At 47.6% G+C, this 22,280-nt stretch overlaps 1 protein-coding gene across 1 annotated transcript in view; it reads left to right on the top strand.

Moving 5' to 3' along the window:
* Ngef (neuronal guanine nucleotide exchange factor) overlaps window positions 1-22,280 on the top strand; it is a 59,861-nt gene that overhangs the window by 18,450 nt on the left and 19,131 nt on the right. The window contains exons 2-3 of the mRNA XM_028789540.1: window positions 10,464-10,606; window positions 16,171-16,469. Of these exons, the coding sequence (XP_028645373.1) occupies window positions 10,464-10,606; window positions 16,171-16,469 (442 nt within the window). The remainder of the gene's footprint in view (window positions 1-10,463; window positions 10,607-16,170; window positions 16,470-22,280) is intronic.

The raw sequence follows: 22,280 nt of genomic DNA, 5'->3' as shown, positions 1-22,280 counted from the left end.
CTCAGCACTCATGTGGAAAGCTGACCACAGCAACACTAGGCACAGACAAGAGGAGCCTGGCCCTTGCTGGTCTGCCAGTATAGCCTAGTCAGCGAGTCTCAGGTTCAGTGAGATTCTGTTTCAGATAGATAGATAGATGATAGATAGATAGACAGACAGACAGACAGACAGATACAGAGATAGATACAGAGATAGATACAGAGATAGATAGACAGATAGACAGACAGACAGACAGACAGATAGATAGATAGATAGATAGATAGATAGATAGATAGATAGATAGACACATACATACATACATACATACATACATACATACATACATAATACATACATAGATACATAGGTAGATACATAGATAGATACATGGATAGATATATAGATACACAGATAGATAGATAGATAGATAGATAGATAGATAGATAGATAGATATGAACAGTAACTCAGGAAGTCACCTGCTATTGACCTCTGGCTTCCATACACACATGGATGATCACCTGCATGCACACACACATGGATGCACACACATGTGCACACACACACACAACCAGTCAGTCTTCAGTAACTGGATATTTATGTGGCTCTAAGTGCTACAGTTATAAATAGCATATCCTTGCAGCTATTTCTTTTGCACAGACATAATAGTTTATTGGATATATTCCTAGAAGTAGATTGTCTTCTCCGTGGAACAGGAACAATCACAGATTTGCAGTACAGAGTTACCCAGCTGCCCTCAGGAAGGTTCACACTCCCACCCTCCTAGGGGCACCCTGGGGCTTCCGTGCACGCCTCAGCTGACCAACAACTCTGCATTGAAAAGTTCTTTGTTGTGTTTCTGATATGCTTTTTGACATGTCACACTTTTTCTTTGAAACATCTGCTTACAAAGCTTTGAATTCCAGGAAGGAGAGCCATTTTCTCAGCCTGGGGAGAGGCAAGCAAGGACTCAGGATGTAGCATTTTGAAACCGCACCTCCCTAGGTCTCTAACATGGACTCATCTTCAAAAAACATGCTGATCTTTCTACAAGACCCTGAACCTTGAACACAGAGCTAAAACGTCAAGGAAAACAGGATAGTAAGAGCAAGGTGGTTACTTCAAAACAAAATTAGAAGTTACCCCACAGCCTATGGCTTGTTATTTAAAATTCAGTTATTGGTAACCTTTAAGGAAGGACTTTTATTTTTTTTGTTTTTGTTTTTGTTTTTCGAGACAGGGTTTCTCTGTATAGCCCTGGCTGTCCTGGAACTCACTCTGTAGACCAGGCTGGCCTGGAACTTTCTTCCTTATTTCATACCTTGGAGAGTAGCTCAGTGTAGAGGGTTTGCTGAGCATACAGGATGCCTGAGGTTTAAATCACACCACCAAATAAAACCCAACGCTTGGAGCGTGGAAGCAGGAGGATCAGGGATTCAAGGTCATCCCTGGCTTTGTAGCAAGCTAGAGGCCGAGAAGCCCAAGAGAATTTTCCTGTACTGTGTGGCTGCTTCTGATGACGTCGTCTCCATCTCTATGAACTGTGTGTTCACCCACCAAACGACAGCAGCGATGTCACTTTCTATTGTGTGCTGGAAACTATAGCTTGCAAAGTGCTTTCAGCAGTGTGGGTCTGAATGGGATGAGCATGTAGTTCACAGGACAACTTCAAATGGATCCCTCTAAATGGAGGGGAGTGATTTGATTCGTCTAATTAAGCCTCCATTGACCCTGCGGTTACAACCTACAACATAAATCATGTGCCTCTAGAGATTCCTTCATCTCATCCTCAGTATGTCTTGGGAGTTACAAGATCCACTCTGTCCTCATCCCGTGCTTCAGGATTCTCCTTTTGGTCAAAAACCTGTGATATTACCCACAAGCAAAATCCCCATATGCTGTAATTTATGGGTGTCTTGGTTAGAAATATTCCAGAGAATCCCATCTCTTAAGTCCTCCCTTCTTTACCCCCATTTCTGAAAAACAAACAAACAAACAAAAACCACCAATGGTATAGCATCTTATTCAGGAGTTTGAGGGGGAGCATTCGTGGGGTGCATCTCATAATTGAAAATATGGGCACTGGTCCCCAAAGGCTTCTTATGATACTAGGGGCACATGAATAATTAAAATGCCTCAGAAGATCTAACACTTAGCCAGCCAAGTGACATTCTCCATGCTGCCCCTCATGTTTGAAAGTACAGCAAAATTCTTGGCCACCTCTTACTGAGTCAAACAGGGTACTCTCCATGCAATATGAAAAACATCAGGCCTGCTTCCTACAGCCACTGAAACCCACCCAGAGCTCAGATCTTCCTGTGCCAGAGGTTTTGTTTGCCTCTCCTCATTCCTCCCAGCCTTGGCCCTATTTAGCCAAAAGCACAACCTCTCCCCATAGCAATCATGTTGAGAAGGGGAAAAACCAAAGGAAAGGGCTATTCAGAAGGACCACATCCAGGTGGAATGGGTTCAAGGGCTTCTCACAACAAAACAACCTACCTCCTTTTGGCTGGGGGGGATGGGGCATTCACCCTAGGACCTGTCAACTCCTTCCCAATAAAGTCAGTGAAGGAGCCTTTGGGCAAAGATACCCAAGATTCAATGCAAGTGCCACTGGTGTGACACCACAGAAGAGGAAAGCCTAAACCCAGGCTTCTCAACATACACCTAATTGCATTCCTTGTATTTACTGATGGTCTCCCTCAGAGGCCCCAAGATGTGCAGAGATAAGTAACATAGTCATGGCTCACAATGATCCCCAAGAAGTTCAGGGTTATCAGAAGGTACTAACAGAGGTAAAGGCCCAGCTGTGGGAGCTGTCAGAAATGACCCCACTACCATTAGCTCAATGGGCATTGGTACTACCACACAATGAATTGGCAGCAAGGCACTGGGGAGCCGTTGAGGGGAACAGTGTATGGGATGAGTAAGCTGGAGGAAACCTACCTGGTGGGTATCTTCAGGAGAGACAGAAGCAGGGAAAAGAGCAGCAGGGGAGGCTGGTAGGAAAAGTGGCTGCTGTACTTTAATGCAAACCCAGGGGCTAGCCATGAGCCCACCAGGGGTCTGCGAGTCCACTCTCAGCTTGAATAATTTGCTGGAAGCATTCATCCACTCCACAGATGGTTATTAAACTCACATTGTGCTGGCTACCATAAAAGGACACATTCAAATCAACAGAGGGATCGAGATGGGCAGAGTGGAGCCAAAGGGCTGGCTTCCACACACAGATAGACACCCACAGTCTTCTCTTCCCCTGGGGAACCTGGGACAGTGCTAACTTCCTTGGGCAAAGAATGACAACATGCATATGAAAGGGAAGGGAAGGAGGGAAGGGAGGAGGAAGAGAGGGAAGCAGGGAAGGAGGAAAAGGCCAACCAGAGGATCCTACCCTAGCCTTGGGGATACAGAAACTTAATAGGTACTCAGAAAGCTGACCTCAGTTTTTATGGAGGTCAAAGGTAGTGTGCTTGCTTGCCTAACATGCAAGAGACCCTAGGTTTAATTCCCTATTTGGAAAAATAAACTGGGATTCCTTATTCCACAAAAATCATCTTGATTTACAATGATGTGTGTGACCTAGTTACTTTTTCTATTGCCATGATTAAAAAAAACCTTGATAAAAATCAACTTAGGGGAGAAAGGGGTTATTCAGCTCACAGTCCATCACTGTGGGAATGTGCAAACATCGGGGACACTTGAAACAGCTGGCCACATCATATCTACAGTCAAGAGCAGGGAGTGAGGACAGGGAGAGTAAAATCATACAGGCTCAGCACCAGCCAGCTTCCTCTACTTTCTTCAAATCAAGGAATCGTGGGCCCACTTTCAGGCTGGGTCTTCCCACAGCAATTAAGTTAATCAAGACAATTTTTCACGGGCCAATCTGATCTGAGCCATCCCTTCCTAGACTCCCTTTCAAGGTGATTCTTGGTTGTATCTAATTGAGAATTAAACTACACTGGTTTCATCTCGTTTGCTGTAATAACACACTCACAAAAGAAATTTGGAGAGGAAAGGATTTTTTTTTCCACTTACACATCTAGGTTAGATCCATCCTTAATGGAAACGAAGGCAGGAAGTCAAGCAAGAATTTGAAGCAGAAACCATGGAGGAATACGGCTTGCTGGCTGGCTCTCCGACTTCCTCCCTGCCTTATATTTAATTAACTTTTAAGGACCAGGACCACCTGCCTGAGAAACCCTGATGCCCACAGAGGCCTTTGCTCTCCTACATCAACTAATGATCAACACAACCTCCCACAGATCTGCTCACAGACCAACGTGACACAGGCAATTCCTCAATTGAGGCTTTTCTCTCCAATGACTCCAGATTGTGTCAAGTTGACATTTAGGACACTAGCTGTCTTAGTTGGGGTTTTATTGCTGTGAAGAGACACCATGACCAAGGTAACTCTTATCAAAGAAAACATTTCATTGGGGTTGGCTTACAGTTTCAGAGGTTCAGTCCATTATCATCATGGCAGGAAGCATGGCAGCATCCAGGCAGACATGGTGCTGGAAGAGTCAAGAGTTCTACATCCTGATCCAAAGGCAGCAGTAGGAGACTGGCTTCTACAGGCAACCAGGAGGAAGCTCTCTCTTCTGAGCTGGGCAGAGCTTTAGCACTAGGAGCCCTCAAAGCCTGCCTACACAGTGACAGGCTTCCTCCAACAAGGCCACACCTCCTAATAGTGCCACCTCCCATGGGCCAAGCATATTCAAACCACCACACTAGCCATGATGATATGTTTCCAAATCTGCTATGAGCCACTCATGAGACCTAGAGCTCAAAAAGCATAAAGATACCTGAATGCTGAGGTTTGCCATATAAAGAAAAAATAAACAATACTTACAACTTAAAAGAAGACATAAATAACTCTTAGACAAACTGTCTAAAAATGCTAAATATTTCTTTTTAAAATTTTATCATTAAGTTATTCATACGCATGTAGAGGACCTACTGTGTGCCAGCCAGATAGAAACATCTGAAATACTGCTTAGTGCTTTACTTCGTGAATGATTCAGAGCAAACTGTCAGTGAAGTAGAGATTTTAATAACGGCCTGCCTAAGAAGCCCTAATATGATGGGATTTAGAACATGGGGAATTTGGCTTAAGGTTACATGTCTCAGAACTCAGTGAGTCTCTAAACTGATTTTATAATTAGGAGCATATTTTTAGCTTATTTTTCAACTGGAAGATTTTATTATATTCATATTAATGTATGTAATTTCACTGTGGTATTTTTGGATTTTTTTTTTTTTTAAGAAAAGTTGAATCTTTATTCTTCGGTGCAATGGAGTGTGAAGGTGACAGCTTCCATTTCGTGTCACGTCAGATTTAAGGGACAGAGCCATGCAAATCAGCAGGCCCTGCTCACAGCCGTGAAACACTCTTCCTAGGGATACCTGGTTCACAGAGCATCACGGTGCCGAGTGGCCACTGCTGGTGATAAAGGGGAGGGGACCTGGTGGGGGGACAACCTTCCACACGATTGTCTCAGGTCAAATAGCAGGCCAACTTTCAGGCTGGGTCTCTCCACATGAATTCAGTCACTCAAGACAGTCCTCCACAGGCCAACCCATCTAACCCTCCTTTTAGACTCCCTTTCCAGGAGTCTTGGAAGATACCACCAAAAGCCTTAGAGAAGGGAGCGGTTTTTAACAAGCCTAGGAAAGTATGCACCCAAAGGCCTGGAGAGAGTTAGGGGTAGCGGGACCCTGGGAGGCTATGACTTCGAGAGGAGGCTAACCTTTGCCTTCAGGTCACAATGTTTAAAATCAAACCCCCAGCTCAGGAAGAGAACAATAGCAAAGACTAATTGAGAAAAAGTATCTTTAAACTATTTTCTATTTATGTATGTATTGAGTAAGTGGTGTTTGTGTGTGTTGTATGTATGGGGAGAAGGTGTTCTGTCTGTGTATCTGTGCATGGGGGACAAAGGAGGACATCAGGTATCCTGTTCTGTCTCAGCTGTATTTCTTTGAAGCAGTTTTATCAATGAACCTGGAGTTAGGCAGGCAGCCAGCAAGGCCCAGAACTCCTGAGAGGAAAGATTTTTAGCAGTGCCTTTACCAAGGAAAAAGAGATTGCTCTCACGGGGTTGGGGGGAACCAATGGAGCTTCCGAAGCCCTTAGCACATGCAAGGGTGCACAGAAGTCGAGGCTAGCTCTCAGGCCGACCCTGGGCTAGTGAAAGAGCAGAGCACATAGGCTAGGGCAGAGCTGCCTCTACTCCAGCGGGTTGCTACTGCTTTTGGGGGTCAAATGGCTCTTCCACAGGGGTCACATATCAAATATACTGGATATCAGATATTTACATTATGATTCATAACAGTAGCAAGATTACAGTTGTGAAGTTGTAGTGAAATAATTTTATGGTTGGGGGAACTAATATGGGGAACTGTTAAACGGTTGTAATGTTAGGAAGGTTGAGAACCGCTGCTCTGATCTCATCTCTCAGGACACCTACATACACAGAAAGAGTTGTGGCCTGGGCATTGCAAACCCTGGTGGGGCATGGGTACAGGCCATAGAGAGCCACCGCATAGGTCAGTCCCCAACAAGCAGCAAGGCAACATTGCCACTAGGTGATCTCAAGGTAGGAAGGACCAGGCTACCCCTCCAGTGATGTGCAACTTCAGGAAGGAAGGAAGGGTTCATTTTGGCTCACAGTTTGAGGGGCTCACAATTCGAGGATGCAGTCTATAAAGTGGTTGGGAAGTCATGGTGGGCCACAGGAGTATGAAGCAGTTGGCCACACTGCATCATAGTCAGGAAGTGCAGAGATGAGCAAAGCGGCTCAACCAGCTTTCTCGCGTTCATTAAACCTGGGACCTTGGTCCACTGATGGTGCTGCCCACATTCATGGTGAATCTTCTTCATTTCTGGAAACTTTCTTAGGTACCCCCAAAGGTCTGTTTCCATGGAGTTCAAAATCCAATAAGCTGACAATAAAGATGGAGCATCATACAAGGACTCTGACATGTCACCTCTTTCTTCCCTTCTGTAACTAGGGCATTGATCCCTACCTGTCCCAAAACTGTATTTAGAGGGGCACATTATGTTTGGTTTCAGATGAGAAGCGTTACCTGAGGATAAGCCAGATCTTGAGTCCTAACCGCAGTTAACTCATTATTGTTGGCTTTTCTTTTTCCCCAGGAACGGGCATCCAACCTAGGGCTTTGCACTATACCACAGATTTATCCTCCCCACAACAGTTGATTTAGATAGCACTTCAAGGTTAATTCTTGGAAAGGTTAAGATTACTGTGTCGTTTGGATTATGAAATGTAGTTTGAGTGTACAGAAATAACTTTGGGATGGGGGGCTCCAGTTTGAGGGGCGCACAGTTCAAGGATACAGTCTAAAGTGACAGGAAAGGGGTTGAACGTTTGTATTCCCAAAATTCACATGTTGAAACGACCCTCCCACCCATATGATATTTTTAGGGCATGAGGCCTTTGGGAAGCTTCTGCAACATGAGGGTGAGTCCCTCACAAATGAGACTAGAAAACCCTGGAGAACACACTCCCTCCCTCCCTTTCCTGCCAGAATGCAATGAGAATTCAATAGTCTGCCATACCAGAGCCCACCCGGCCACCCTGAGACATCAGAGCTGTAAAAGATAAAGTCCAGTTGAGCAGAAGTCACCCATCCCTGATAGTTCATCACGGCAGCCAGAGCAGAGCCTGGGAGGGTAGTGATGGGACTGCCATGGAGCCAACAGAGTGGGAAAGGGAAGGTGTCAACACTTGGAGCTTTGTCCAGGAGGAATAACAAATGCAGGTGCAGGGCTCAGGCAAAAGACCCGGGGGTTCTATCTCAACTCCTATAACGCCTTAAGGGAACTGTGTCTCAGGAAAGCAGGGGTGAGTTGCAGCTTCAGGTTTCAGGGAACTTTCTGCCACTTCTAATCCTCTTCTCACGTTGAGTCAGGGAGAGATAGGGGATGTCAGCTCCTGCAACCTGGGAATGACAGATCCTTCCTGCTTTGCTTTCTTTTCTGTTGCCGTGATGGAACACCCAGACCAAAAGTAATTTAGGAGAGAAAGGGTTTATTTTAGCTCAAGTCGAGGCAGGAACTTGAAGCAGCAAGTCACAACACATCCACAATCAAGAACAGAGATAGGAACATATGCATGCTCACACCACTTAGCTCAGTTGTTTTGTTTCATTTTGTTATGTTATGTTTTGTTTTGTTTTTCTAACACTGTTCATGGGAATGGCACAGTCAAAGGTAGACTGGGTTTTCCCACCTCAATTAACCGAGTCAAGACAATTTCCCCCACAGACACGGCTGATGTAGACAAGCCCTCGTTCAGACTCTCTTCTGTGGTTATGCTTGCTAGGCTGCGTCAAATGGCAATTAAACAAACCATTGCCCCTTCCAAGTAAAACAACCTTCCCTTCCCTTAAATGTCTCCGTTCCTCTCGCGTGGCCAGCGAGAGGAACACTCAGCCAACAATGAGCACCGCCTGAGGCTGGAGCAACAGCTCGGTTGTTAAGAAGAGCACGTGTTGCTCTAGCAGAGAACCCAGGTTCAGTTCCCAGCACACACACATGGTGGCTCACAACCAGGTAATTCCAGTCCGTAATTCCAGTTCCAGGGGATCCAGTGCCCTTTTCTGATTTTGGAGGGTACCAGGCAAATACATTGCTCACATACATACACGCAGGCAAAATACTCATACACCATAAAAACCAATAAACACAGCTGCCTCAAAGCCCCAGGAACCGGTTCCTTACAACCAATGCCCTCAAGTGGAGTGTGGAGGGGACCATGCAGGGGAGCACTGTACCCTACCCTCACTCCCACGTACCTACAGAACTGGCCACAGCTACGCTTGACTTTAGATACTTCTCTCGCTTGTCCGCTTATCCTCGTTTAGCTGAGCGCTGTACTAGCTAACAAACAGTAGGGTACAGATCTACTTGTGGGTAGGGAAATCCTACTACAGTTCCTGGGAACTTCGATCCTTCTCCTTAACTCCGTCCCGACAGCGTTTGGGGGTCGCTAGGAAAGATTTGGTCCAGCAGAAAGACCCACTCAGGAGAGACGTCAGCACTGAGTGTCCCCCCTCTCCACCTGAGAGTCAAGAGCAGGAGTTCAGAAGAAATATGTTTCCTCTCCAACTAGAATTAGAGGGTATATATTCCCAAAGCATGATCTAGGAGACTGAACTGTCATGGGCAAGGGATGGGACAGAGGGTCGTCTCGCCCGCGCCTTCCAGAAACCCAGGGCGGGGCTACGAAAAACGACCCACTGGCAGGAGGGGGAGACAGGCGGAGGCAGCTCTGTCCCCTCTGTCCCCGTGTCTCCCGGCACCCAGCGGCCGCGGGGGAGGCAGGCGCTGCGGGACTCCGGTCCATGTGGGGAGTCACCGCCCCCTGGTCCGGGTGCACCCGGCCCCAGCGCCCCCACCTCGCCGCCGCCGGCCTCGCCCCCGCCGCGCGCGCCCCGCCCGCCTCCCCCGTTGCCATGGCAACCCCGGGAGCCTCCAGGCGCGCACTCGTCCGCGGGAGCGCTCTACAGCAGCGGCGGCGGCAGCTCCGGCTTGAGCCGCGCGCGCTGCGACCTCGCTTCGAGCCCGCGCGCTGCCCCCGGCTGGGTCCTGGGCCCCCCGCGCGGCACCCCACTGGCCCCTGAGCCTACCCCGTCGCTGGTCCCCATGGAGCTGCTGGCTGCAGCCTTCAGCGCCGCCTGCGCCGTGGACCACGACAGCTCTACCTCGGAGAGCGACACGCGCGACTCGGCGGCGGGACACCTGCCCGGCAGGTGAGGACTCGCTGCATCCCGGACCCCACTCACCGTCCCCACGTGCTCCCTCCCACTCGCGCTCCAGGCGATGTTCACGGACCCCTGCGGCCTATCCGGGTTCTCGGCCCTCGGGCTCCTGCTGCCTCCCACTAACTCTAACCCGACGGACCTTCCCACCCCCGGGAGAGCGGTGCGTCCTGGTCCAGGTCACTAGCACCCAGTCCTAGCGCTGGGTGGCCTCCTGCACCCTCTCCCTGGACTCCCAGAGTGTGCGCGTCCCGCCCTTCGCTCCTCTCCGCGCTCCCAGTCTCTGGGACTGGAGGACAGAGCCCCGAGTGGGGCCAGAGGGTGCGCGACGGCTAAGGGAGTGGGGTGGCAGCTGGCTGGCAGGACCCGGTGAGGCGGCCTTCCGTGCTGTGGAGCGGCCAGGGTACGCCAACTTTCCGATGCCTGCCCGCGAGCCTGAAAAACATGAAGGTTTGGGCGGACTGGTGTGGGAGTGAATCACCCCGTCGCGCCCTGGTATGGTGACAAAAAGGGTTTGTCGGGCTCGCCCGGTCCGGACACGTGGCGGCCACTGTGACCCCCTTGGCTTGGAAGCACTTAGGGCAGTACCCCCGGCCAGCAGCCGCTTGTGCGGACCGACAGTCGCCTCTTGCGATCTAGCCAAGGTGTGTCGTTGCTTAAAAATAAACAGCGCTCCGCTCTCCTCCCTCTTTTGCAGCGAGTCATCCTCCACCCCTGGAAATGGAACCACACCCGAGGAGTGCCCGGCCCTCACCGACAGCCCCACCACGCTCACCGAGGCCCTGCAGATGATCCATCCCATTCCCGCCGACTCCTGGAGAAACCTCATTGAACAAATAGGTGGGTCCAGGGCAGGCGGCGACTCCGTTTGGGCCATTCGAGCCTGGTGGCTTCCAGGGGACCCTGGCTGTTGGGCTGACTGGCATGCGGCTTTTGACATGAGTAGTTCTAATGGTTTCCTAGGCAGAACTGCCGAGTTTTATTAGTGCTGCACCACTGGGCTAATTTAGCCGGGGATTGTGGTTTATTTGTGAGACTGAGTCTCACACTGCAGCCCCGGCTGGCCTGGAATTTACTCAGTAGCCTAGGCTAGCCTGGACCTCCTGCAGGCCTCCTGCCTTGAGAGCTTGAGTTCTAGGGCTGTGAGCTTGAGACTCTACGTTGGGCCATAGCAATGGGTATTGATCTTGATGTGTCTTGGAGAACACTCTTGGTCCAGCCCTTTCCTGCAGAAAAACATTGTTTCCGGAATGGAGTAGCTGGAGAGAGAGGATGAAGCCTTCCTTGACCTCATCAGGGAGGTCCTGGGAGAACCTGGAAGGTAGCCAGGAATTAAAGCTGTACTCAGGAGCTCTGAGTAAAGCCAGGCTGGCCCTGCACTCTTTGCAAGAGTGGAAGCAAGAGAGGCAGGAGTCCCACCGGCTCCCAGAAGACTCTTTCCAGAAGGCTGCCCAGGATGGCTCTAGAGAACAGCACTTGGGGGGTTCTGCTTCTCTAGAGCTGGGAGGAAGTTCTGTGAGTCGTTGGAGGATTGAGGCATCCCAAGAGCTGAAGCATTTGCACTTCAAAAATGCTACAGACATCAAACTCTCCTGTTACCCCCAGGGCCACCTGTGACTGGTTCCTGTTAATCAGAAAATGATGCTAGCTGATTTGAAAATATTCTGGGATGTCAAAGCCCATCAACAATCTATTATTTTAAACACAAATTTTAGATTTAAAAAAAAAAAAGATGCGTAACGATTATCTTCCACTGCCAAACCCTGTAAGGGACGCAATGTCTCCAGAATTGAAGGGGAGCAGTCCCAACTGTAGGGAGACTTCTTAGAGGGGCCACTCTTGAGCTGGGAGCTTCCTGCTCTGGCCCTGGGAGGAGAAAACTGGAGGCTGGGAGATCAGTTGATGCCTGAGGGTAAACTGAACCCACTCTGGTTTTGTCTCTGTGGTCCTCTAGCAGTCAGGCTGAGGATGCTGGGATATAAGTGTGCTGTCTGGTGTCTCTGGCACCTAACATGGTGCTTGGCATGTAGAAATTGCTTGTTAAATAATAACGGAGTAGCTTGCCCTTTACAAGTAGACTCGGAAGATTTAAAGGAAAATGCTTTCTCTTCAAGAAGATAGATGTTGAATGGTGGGGTGGAGGGTGTTTTAGTTGGAGGAGCTGGGTGCTCCCCTTCTAACAGAACAAGGCCGGCCCAGTACAGATCATTTCAGTAAGAGAGAACAAAGCCTTTCTGCTCTGCCTGCGTATCCCATAAGCAGGAGCTTCGACCAGAAAGTTAACATCCACGGGAAGGTGTGCTTATGTTGGCACACATAGGAAACAATCATGAGACATTGTACATTGAGGACAGAAGTGGCACAAGATAAATCTATTGATATGAAAATTAGAATTTAAGACAAATAAAAAGGAAAGATTGTGAAAATGGTTAGACAGTTGTAATCATGGTAACCCCAGGAAGGCAGGAGCTGAAGTACAGCTGGCGTGGGAAAAAGTATGGAGCCCTTTGAATGTTCTAACATGGCATGTGTTGAGTTGTTTGGCTGGAAGTAACAATATCTAGAAACAACCCATCTTCAGCAATGGGGGTGGTCCATCCCCGGTTCTCCATTCCCTCTGTCATCTGGCTTTTGTGTTCCAAGATATCTATTGTAGCTCCAGTCGCCACATCTTCAAGGGAAGATCTGTAATAGCAGGAAGGATAGTTTGTCTTCATGTGTCTACTGGGGATGGCTCCTGTCTTAGAGTTCTATGGCTGGGAAGAGACACCATGACCCAGGAAACCCTTATAAAAGAAAGCATTTAATTGGGGCTTCATTACCATTTCAGAAGTGAGTCCGTTTTCCTCATGGCAGGGAGCATGGCAGCAGGCAGGCAGGCAGGAGCTGAAGAAGTCGTGGAGAGCTACATCCTGATCCACAGAAAGGCAGGGAGAGATACTGAGCCTGGCATGGGCTTTTGAAACATCAGAACCCACCCCCGCAGTGACACACTTTCTCCAATAAAGACCACACCTCCTAATCCTTTCCAGTAGTCAACCAACCGGTAACCAAGCATTCAACTACATGAGCCTATGGGGATCATTATTATTCAACTGACTACAGATATCTTTTCTTTTTTTAAAAAAAGAAACCCTTAGAAGATATACTGTCTTTCTGTCTCCTTGGCTAGTATATTAATCCATACCTTGCATTGGATGTCTTGGTATATTTTGTATTTCTATGACAAAATACCTGAGGCTAGGAACTTTATACAGAAAAGAAGTTCTTTAGCTCTTTACATTTTTAGGTGTAAGAGAGCAGGGCATTAGTTTCTGTTAGCCCTGGTGAGGGCCATGCCACACACAGGAAATGGTATCAAGGTGAGACCGTGAGAAGGAAGTTAGAGAGGTCCAGGGCCAGACAGTTGGTTTTAGAACAATCTGCTCTTAATCTAAAGCTCTGATGGAATGTTTAAGAGAAGGTGCCTGTGTCTGTTAATTACCTTCTCTGAGGCCACCCTCCACCATTGCTACAATGGAGACCAAGCCAAGAGTACATGAGCCTTTAGGGGGAAATGCTATGCCCAAATCTTAACACTGGTAATGTATAAACAGATGTTTCCCCTCAGTGTTCTGCTGCCAGTCAATAATCCCAGCCCCCGGTAGATCTGTGTCTAGTGAGAGCTGTTCTCTCTGCTTCACAGATCATGAAAGAGTCTCACATGGCAGGCAGAGCAATGAAGAGCCCTCCAGCTTCTGATAAATCCCATCCAAGGAACCCAGTTTCCCAAAGGCCTTCCCTCCTAATACTATCACAAGGGCTTTAGATCCCCTCATAGGAATTGTGGGTGGGAGGGGGAAGCATCAGCATTCAGACCTCTGTCCCTCGGTGGCATCACATACAGGTACCAAACCGACCACCACGGGTGAGAGCCTCCATCAGTTCCTGCCTACTTCCGGAGCACACAATGTCCAGCCCAGCCCTCTCCTCCCCAGTGGAAGGTAGGGGTGGGAAGGGACAGGGAAGAGGCGGCGTCCACTGTGCAGCACTTTCAGAAATACCATTTTCAACACAGCTACCCACAGTGCTGGTATTTTTGTCTCCTACCAGCACATGCGCCACCGAGAAGTCTGGGGTAGTATTTGCCCGCAGTTTGCTGGCTGTGGCATAAGATGTGTTTTTTGAGCCTTTAAAACATGCTAAGAAGCCGGGCAGTGGTGGCGCATGCCTTTAATCCCAGTACTTGGGAGGCAGAGGCAGGTGGATTTCTGAGTTCGAGGACAGCCAGGGCTATACAGAGAAACCCTGTCTCGAAAAACCAAAAAAAAAAAAAAAAAAAAAAAAAAAAAAAAAAAAAAAAAGCATGCTAAGTTAGACACTTCCAGGAAGCTTGGGAATGGTGATTTTTAAAAGGTGCTCAACCATGACTAAGTACCCACTCTGCTAAGTCACCGTCAGGAAGCTCCAGCAAACAGCTTCAGAACCTCTCGATGATAATTACCTTGGAGGGCTGAGGAGGGAGCAAAATGCTGGCCACACAAGTATGATGACTTGGGTTTAACCCCTAGAACCCACTAAAAGCTAGGCATGCCAGCACATGTCTAGAATCTAGTGTGGAAGAAGCAGATACAAGGGTACCCCTGGGGTTCACTGGCCAGCTAGCCTAACCTATTTGGTGAGCCCCAGGCCACTATGAAATCCTGTCTCAAAAGAAAAAAAATTGAAAAGAACCCAAGGTGTCTAAGACCTGAAGAGTGACACATGCCTTCCACATGCAAGCACACATACATGTACACGCACACACGTGTGCAATCCAACATATACAGACATGCATGTGTATATGTTGAACTGGTTTCTGTGTTGACATTGGACCATCCTTGGAGAGCATCAGCTTGGAGTGGAGTCTGGCTCGGACTCTAATGCTCAGTATCCCTTTGGCCATGTTGCAATCTTCAACTAGGAGAACTATAAAAACACAGTATCTGAATCCTCTGAAGTCAGGGCTGTCCTGCCTTGCTGTAAAGGCTTCATAATGTAGAGTCACAGAGTCACCGAGTGTCTGAAGCAAATAATTGAATCAGCAGGATGGATTTATGAGACTCCCGCCGGCGACTACAATTTCTCCAGCTGCTGTCAGGATTTCCACGGTGATCTGTTGTTTCTCTTTACCCCTTTCTACTGTTTGCGTACTTCCAAGCTGCACAGAGAGGCAATGGTGCCTCACATCCACACTATCTCCACAGCAAGGATTTTGCAAGGATCCCACTTAACCTTATGCCTGGATAAAACTCCATGCCAGTGTGTCCAGCTGCCTAATGGGGGTCCCCTGTCACCCCGAGTATACTTACATCTGTCTGTCACCCCAGCTTCTTGCTTCTACCAATGGTGCCGTCGGACCACTTTCCAAGCTGGTTACTTGAATATTGTTTGTGATCCAGCGCCAGCCAGCTGCTAGGGCTTGGCTTCTACCTTGTAACCATGCCATGAGTTAGGGCCTTGGCTCTGCCCTGCCCCCACTTCATTGATGCCCTTGTAGTCCTGGGAAGTGCCATGGTTCCTATTCTTCCTGCCAGGCGTGCAGACATACCCGCATGCCTATCTGGGGTCTGCACAGGCCCCCAGGGCAGAGTCCTGTCTCTACAGCATGACCTACAAGACACTTGGAGTAAACGCCCTTCTATCAACCTCTCAGCGGGTAGTGTCACATGCCATTGTCCCTGCCACCTATGTGGATAGACTGTCCATCTGCTCTGCAGCCAGAACACCCCAAATGTTTATTTCTCTTCTTTCCTGTGAGGTGCTTGCTGTCTTTACACTGATTCATAGGCACCCCTAGTCTCCCTCAGAGATTTGGGTCACAATTGTGTTTAAGCGTGATTGGTCAGGAATGACACCCTCAAGAGTGAGTGTCACAGGCAACAGTTTCCTTTTGGGTTCATTGATGACACACTAATTCAACATGAAAACTCACAACTACCCCCCCCAATCAGGGATGCACAGGTATAAATTTTAATACTGAATCATTTAAAACTGGGGAAAGGACCCTCATGAGATATTAAAACATAATTGGGATATTTTCATCAAGTTTGCATGCATGCCCATTAACACATCATGGTCTACATTCTTGTTGTGTCCAGTGTGCATGTGCGAGTGCGTGTGCGCGTGCGTGCATGTGTGTGTGTGTGGTGTGTGTGTGTGTGTATGCAATTTTGAATCTACTCAGGGATTTCTTTACTTGTCAAAAGAAACTTATGCATCCTGATCTCCCCTCAGGAATGAAAGCTATGGGAGGTCTCTGTTGCAGAGCTGGAGCCTGCTGGTGTGGCCTGGGACTCTGGCTGTCTTTGTATGTGGGAGTGGGCTTCCCAAGGACCTCCATCTGACATCCTGCTCTTATCTATGTGGCAACACTTTGATTTCAGGACTCCTGTATCAAGAGTATAGAGACAAATCGACTCTCCAAGAAATCGAAACCCGGAGGCAACAGGATGCAGAAATACAAGGCAACTCGGATGGGTCCCAGGTTGGGGAAGATGCTGCAGAGGAGGAGGAAGAAGAGGAGGAGGAGGAGCTAGCCAGCCCCCCTGAGAGGAGAGCTCTGCCTCAGATCTGCCTGCTCAGCAACCCCCACTCCAGGTTCAACCTCTGGCAAGACCTTCCTGAGATCCAGAGCAGCGGTGTGCTGGACATCCTCCAGCCTGAGGAGATCAAACTGCAGGAGGTAACGTAGGAGGTTCCCAGGTTGGAGGTGCAGAGAATCTGAGGGACCCACAGAGGGACCCACAGAGGGACCCACAGAGGGACTGAGGCTCCCCCCTGGCTCACCCAGAGCAGTTCAGGACTGAACAGAACCTGTCTCTCTAACACAGATAGGGAAAGAAACATTCCACAGGTCACAAACCACCCAGCCACATTCTGGGCTGGTTCAATGCTCCTCAAGGGGTGTTAGATGTTTTGTTAGATGGGATGACCACCTTTCTGTTACGGTGACATTGAAGCACGAGGTGGCACAGCACCAGTGACTGTGAAGTAACTCGTGTTCTGTAAGTGATAGTTGTATTTCTTGCCATATTGGAGGGCCATGTGGATTCTGGATGGTTGAGAATCCAAGAGATCCTTTGTGTGAAGGTCCAGGCCACTCTCTCTGAGGTCAAGGAGGCAGAGGCAGTGAGCAGTACAATGATTGGTTCTGAGTAGAAAGAAAACCAGCGGGAACTTGGTAGTAACAGAAATGTGTAGCAAGTATTGTTTGTTGGTTTTAATGTATGTGAGTACACCCTTCAGACACACCAGAAGAAGATATCAGATCCCATTACAGATGTGGTTGCTAGGAATTAAACTCAGGACCTCTGAAAGAACAGTCTGTGCTCTTACCTGCTGAGCCGTCTCTCTAGCCTGCAAGTGTCTGTTTCTGTTGAGCAAGGTTCTTGATCTCGTGAGTGTCAGGAATGTGGTAGAGTGTAGAGAGAAGAGGACGGTCAGTGGTTGAACGTGGTCAGTGGGCAGAGAAAGAGTGGGATTGTTTGTTTTTTGTAACTTGCTCGTGTGCGAACTTCGTAGATGAAAGCATCATGTTACAATGCCACAAGGGCTAATGACAAGAACAGAGCCTGGCTCCTGTCTGTCTCCAGTTCAATGCAGGCTCCACTAATGAGGAAGGGAGTCGTCTGAGGGAACCACCTAGGGTTCACCTGTGTGTCCTGTCTGACAGGATCAAGTAGAAATATATTTAAATACCGACAAGCTCCTCAGCACGGGACTGGACCGAGACTTGGTCTGGGCGGCTGTCGTTATGAAACTTAGAGGTCTGTTCATATATTTAAAGCTTTGAAACACAGTAAAAGCCTTTCCCAGCATAAATGGAGCTAAACACAGAGGAGCCTGTCCTCTATGTACCATACAGAGAGGTGACAAACGGCAGAGAAGCAGGACTGGGCATATGCATAAGCCTGTCTGTCGACCCAGCCAGAGGCAGGAAGAGATTTTGAGTTCAGAGTCATCCTCACCTACACAGGCATTAGAGGCCAGCCTGGGCTACAAGACAGCCTGCCTTAAAAACTAAAGCAGAAACAAGAAGCAAATAATAATAATAATAATAACAATAATAGATAAATATGGTGGCTAAGCTCACACACACTCAGTTATAAAGGTTAATGAGCAATGGGGAACTCTCTAGTAGGTTAGAAAACCAAGCCGCCATGTTATCAGACATAGAAAATATTGTCGAAAGCCCTTCAGGGGGATTAAGGTACCACTTATTTCTAAATGTTTTTCAATTCCGTAAGTAGCCCACTAACACACTTTTATTAGTTTTTCAAAAGCAGACAATATAAACGCCCTCATCGGGCCTCTCTCAGCTTTCAGCTGAATTTTTATGAGAACAACCCCTACTATGCTGGAATGAGAGCGAAGGGATCCCTTCCCAGCTGGAAGGCAGACGTCCAGGATGCACAGGGAAACCCTGCCTCAAAACGCCCCATCTCCTCCGCACCCACACCTGCTTGCTTTTTAAAAGCATTGAAGGGATACAACTGCACTGCAGTTAACACGTGGCTTCGATGAGGATGGAGGAACACAGGAGGCCACAGGGGTCAGCATTGCTCACTGGCTGTCCAGGGAGCTCTGTGCACACGGTGCAGGGGTGGCACGGGGCAGGGCAGGCTCTGTATAACTCGGTCATGTGTTCAGTATATCCTTGTCCTCTTTCAAGACCATGAAAAGTAAAAGTGTGTCTCACACCAGATCTCAACACAGAGCGTTCAAAAGACATTGTGGGCTGAGCAGCCCCAGTCTGAAAACCCTGAATCTAAAATGCTCCAAGATCAGAAATGTTTAAGAACAGACATAATGTCACGAGTGGACAATTCTACACCAGCAAACTGTTCCACATGTAAAACTGTTGGAAATGTTTTATGTAAAGTTACTTTTAGGGGGCTGAAGACAGGCTCAGAAGTTAAGAGCACTCTCTGTTCTCCTGAAGAACTGGGGTTTAGCTTCCAGCACCCATAACAATCAGCTCAAAATAGCTTGTAACTCCAGCTCTGGAGGATCAACACATTCTTCTGTCCTCTGTGTGAGCACACACACACACATACACTCACACATGCAGATTCACACAAATTAATTAAATTTAAATTACTTTTTAAGCTGTGTGCATGAAATGCATATGAACAAATGAGCTCCATGGTTAAACCAAGTCTCACTTTCAACATTGCTCATCATTTTTATGCATATATTCCCAAACCCAAAAATGGAAATCTGAAATCAGAAACTCTTCTGGTCCCAAGGATTGGAGTAAAAATACTGGAGTTTCACCCTGCTACCAACTGTGAGAGAGGCTGTGATCACCCACATCTCTGTTTCTGGTACCAAACCTTCATATGCTCCAACGAATAAACTGTGTGTGTTGTTTGGATATCTTACTTTTGCACTTTTTTCTTTTCATCTTTCTCTTCCTCCTCTTCTTCCTCTTCTCCTCTTCTTCCTCCTTTTCTTCTTCCTCCTCCTTCTTCTTCCTCTTCCCTCTTCTTCCTCCTCTTCCTCCTTCTCTTCTTCCTCTTCTTCCTCTCCCTCCTCCTCCTCTTCCTCTTCCTCCTCCTCCTCCTCCTCCTCCTCCTCCTCCTCCTCCTCCTCCTCCTCCTCCTTCTTCTTCTTCTTCTTCTTCTTCTTCTTCTTCTTCTTCTTCTTCTTCTTCTACAAGATAGGGTCTCATGTAGCCCAGGCTGGCTTCAAACTCACTAGTTAGAGATGAATGACCATGAACTTTTTAAAAATAGTAATTTTATTCTATTTATTTTTAATTACTTACGTTATATGTATGTTTTGCTTGTGTGTGTGTTGTGCACCTCATGAGTGCCTGGTGCCCATCAGATCCCATGGAACTGTAGTTATGGGTGGTTATGAGCTGTGCTTCGAGTACTGGGAACCAAACCCAGTCCTCTACAAGAACTGTATGTGCTTTTAACTGCTGAGCCGTCTCTCCACCTCCAACCTTGAATTTTGATCCTCCTGTCTCTACCTCCCAAGTACTGGAATTTCAGGCATGTACCATCACGCCAGGTTTAGCTGGTGTTGGGGATGGAACCCAAGACTCATGCTAGAAAGACATTCCACCTACTGAAGTCCGGGTTCAGTCCATGGAGTCCAGCCTCATTGCCTCTTCTCTGTTAAGCTTCTATATTGATGTTCTTGATTGAGTAGCGGCTTTTATAGTCTGAATATTATTTCTTCTGACATTTGTATAATGTTTTCCCCACAGTGTAGCCAAGGGGACATGACAGAATGGTACTCACACCTGTGCTGGCATCTACCTGCCTGGGTGTTGATTATCTGCTCTACTACTTGGCTGTGTGACATTGGCTTATGCATAAAATGCAAGTATCTGGATCCACTTGCTGTGGCAATAGCAGTACAGTGACTGGGTCATTTATAAAGAAAAGATGTATGTTCAGCTGGAGCTTTGGAAGCTAGGAGGTTCAGATGAGGGAGCCACATCTGATGGGGGCCTCAGCTCACAGTGGGAGGCTGCAGGCAACTGGGAATGTACAAAGAGAGAAAGAGGTGCTGAACCACCCCCACCCAGTAGCTTCCTATTCCCAAGGGAAAAACATCACCCAGATCGTAAGGCACCTTCTCTGCAGCCTAAGCACCTCCTGAACCAAGAGCTAGGCCTCATGTGGACTTTAGGGGTACACAAGCCAGAGGAGGGCTCCCTGGATCCTGCCGTTGCTCTGTACAGATCATGAGAATTTCCAAGGTCAAGACCAAGCAGGTAACCCTCCATAGTCTTCTCCCCCTGTTACAACTGTCTTTCTTCATGGAAATCCTTCCAGCCTGTTGATGTCCTTCTTCCTAGTCTTCTGCATGGCGTCTTAGGCAAGGAAAAAGAGGCACTCAGCAGGTGGAGCCGTGATGAATAGGGCCTAGGGCCAGTAGGTGGCTGTGCACTGTGCTGTTCTGTGAAGAGAGACAGAGCACAGGGAGCCTGAAGAGGAATCATAGGATAGTCTGTGTGAAACACTCATCAGACTCATCATTGCTTGTGTGCAATGAAAGAGAACATAACCACCTCATTAAAAATCCTTAGAGCAGGTGTGGTGGCTTGTGATCATAATCCTAGCACTCAAAAGGCTGAGGCAGGAGGATTGCTGGAGACTCTTATATCTTTCATTGTTTTGCATAGTTTCAAATTAATATATATATACATATCTCTGTGTGTGTGTGTGTGTGTGTGTGTGTGTGTGTGAAACTGAGTGTATATGGAGGTCAAAGGACAACTTTGTGGGGTTGGCTCTCTCCTTCCACCTCAATATGGGGTCCAGGGAGCAAACAAAAGTTATTCATTTTGTGCAGCAAGTACCTTTACCCACTGATTCATCTACCCAAACTGAGACTCTTATTTCTGTAGAACCACACTGCTCTAAAGAGAACTAGTATTTATTTTCCCTGGATCCACATGGTGGAAGGAGAGACCCCACTTCAGAATGTCATCCTCTGACCATCTCACACATGTGCAGCCTACACAAAGCCACACACAAATTAGCAAAAAGGTAAGTTTAAAAAAGAAAATATTTCTTTTATGTATTTTTGTAATTTTCCATGGATCGGATTGATACATCTAAAATCAATGAGGCCAAGCGGATATGCACTGGTTATATTCAGCAGCAAATAATACAACACACACACTGAAACACACTCTCTCTCTCTCTCTCTCTCTCTCTCTCTCTCTCTCTCTCTCTCTGACACACACACATACACATTCACTCATATACTCACACACTACACATACACAACCCGCACAGTTATACACTCTCTCACACACACATATATACACACACTACACATTCATACACACAATTCACACATTATACACTCTCTCTCTCTCTCTCTCTCTCTCTCTCTCTCTCACACACACACACACACAAACAACCATATATCCTGCTCTGAGTGTTTAGGTACTGGCTTTACAGATTTTAAAGATCTTAATATGTGCTCTTTTTTTTTGACAATGAACCCTGCAATGTTCACATTTTATTATTTGAATCAATGGCCAAGATCTGGTTTTAAAGTTTTTACCTTGGAATTGGGACTCCAACTCAGGTCCTTGATTTCACAATAAACACTCCTAACTGCTAAGCCATCTCTCCAGCCCCTTCAGTCCTCTTTTTAAGTCTATATTGCTGAGACAGGCAGCCTATAGGCACCGCCCAGTTAGCCTGTGGCCAGAGCATCCCTGGGTCCTTAGCTACATAAGTGACAGGTGTCCATGGTCCCTTCATCCCCATGACAACCTCGGGTAAGCCTGAGTCTGAGCTGGTCCTAAAAGAATCAGAATTTAAAACAAATTGTGTACTTCCCTCCACTTCAAGCAGAGACTGCTGGTGGGAAGCAGGCACTACTGTGGGGGATTTCTCCATTGATTTTCCTTTGCTAGCTTGCTCCAGAACCCTTGGTTTTTGAGTTACTGTTTAAGAGTAGGGCAGTTTGAGAGAGAGAGAGAGAGAGAGAGAGAGAGAGAGAGAGAGAGAGAGAG

Source organism: Grammomys surdaster, unplaced genomic scaffold (genome assembly GCF_004785775.1).
Source record: "Grammomys surdaster isolate TR1022 unplaced genomic scaffold, NIH_TR_1.0 125846, whole genome shotgun sequence".
In the NCBI taxonomy this organism is placed as follows: domain Eukaryota; kingdom Metazoa; phylum Chordata; class Mammalia; order Rodentia; family Muridae; genus Grammomys; species Grammomys surdaster.
The sequence above is the reverse complement of the archived record's forward strand: the minus strand, read 5'-3'. Positions and strand labels throughout refer to the sequence as shown.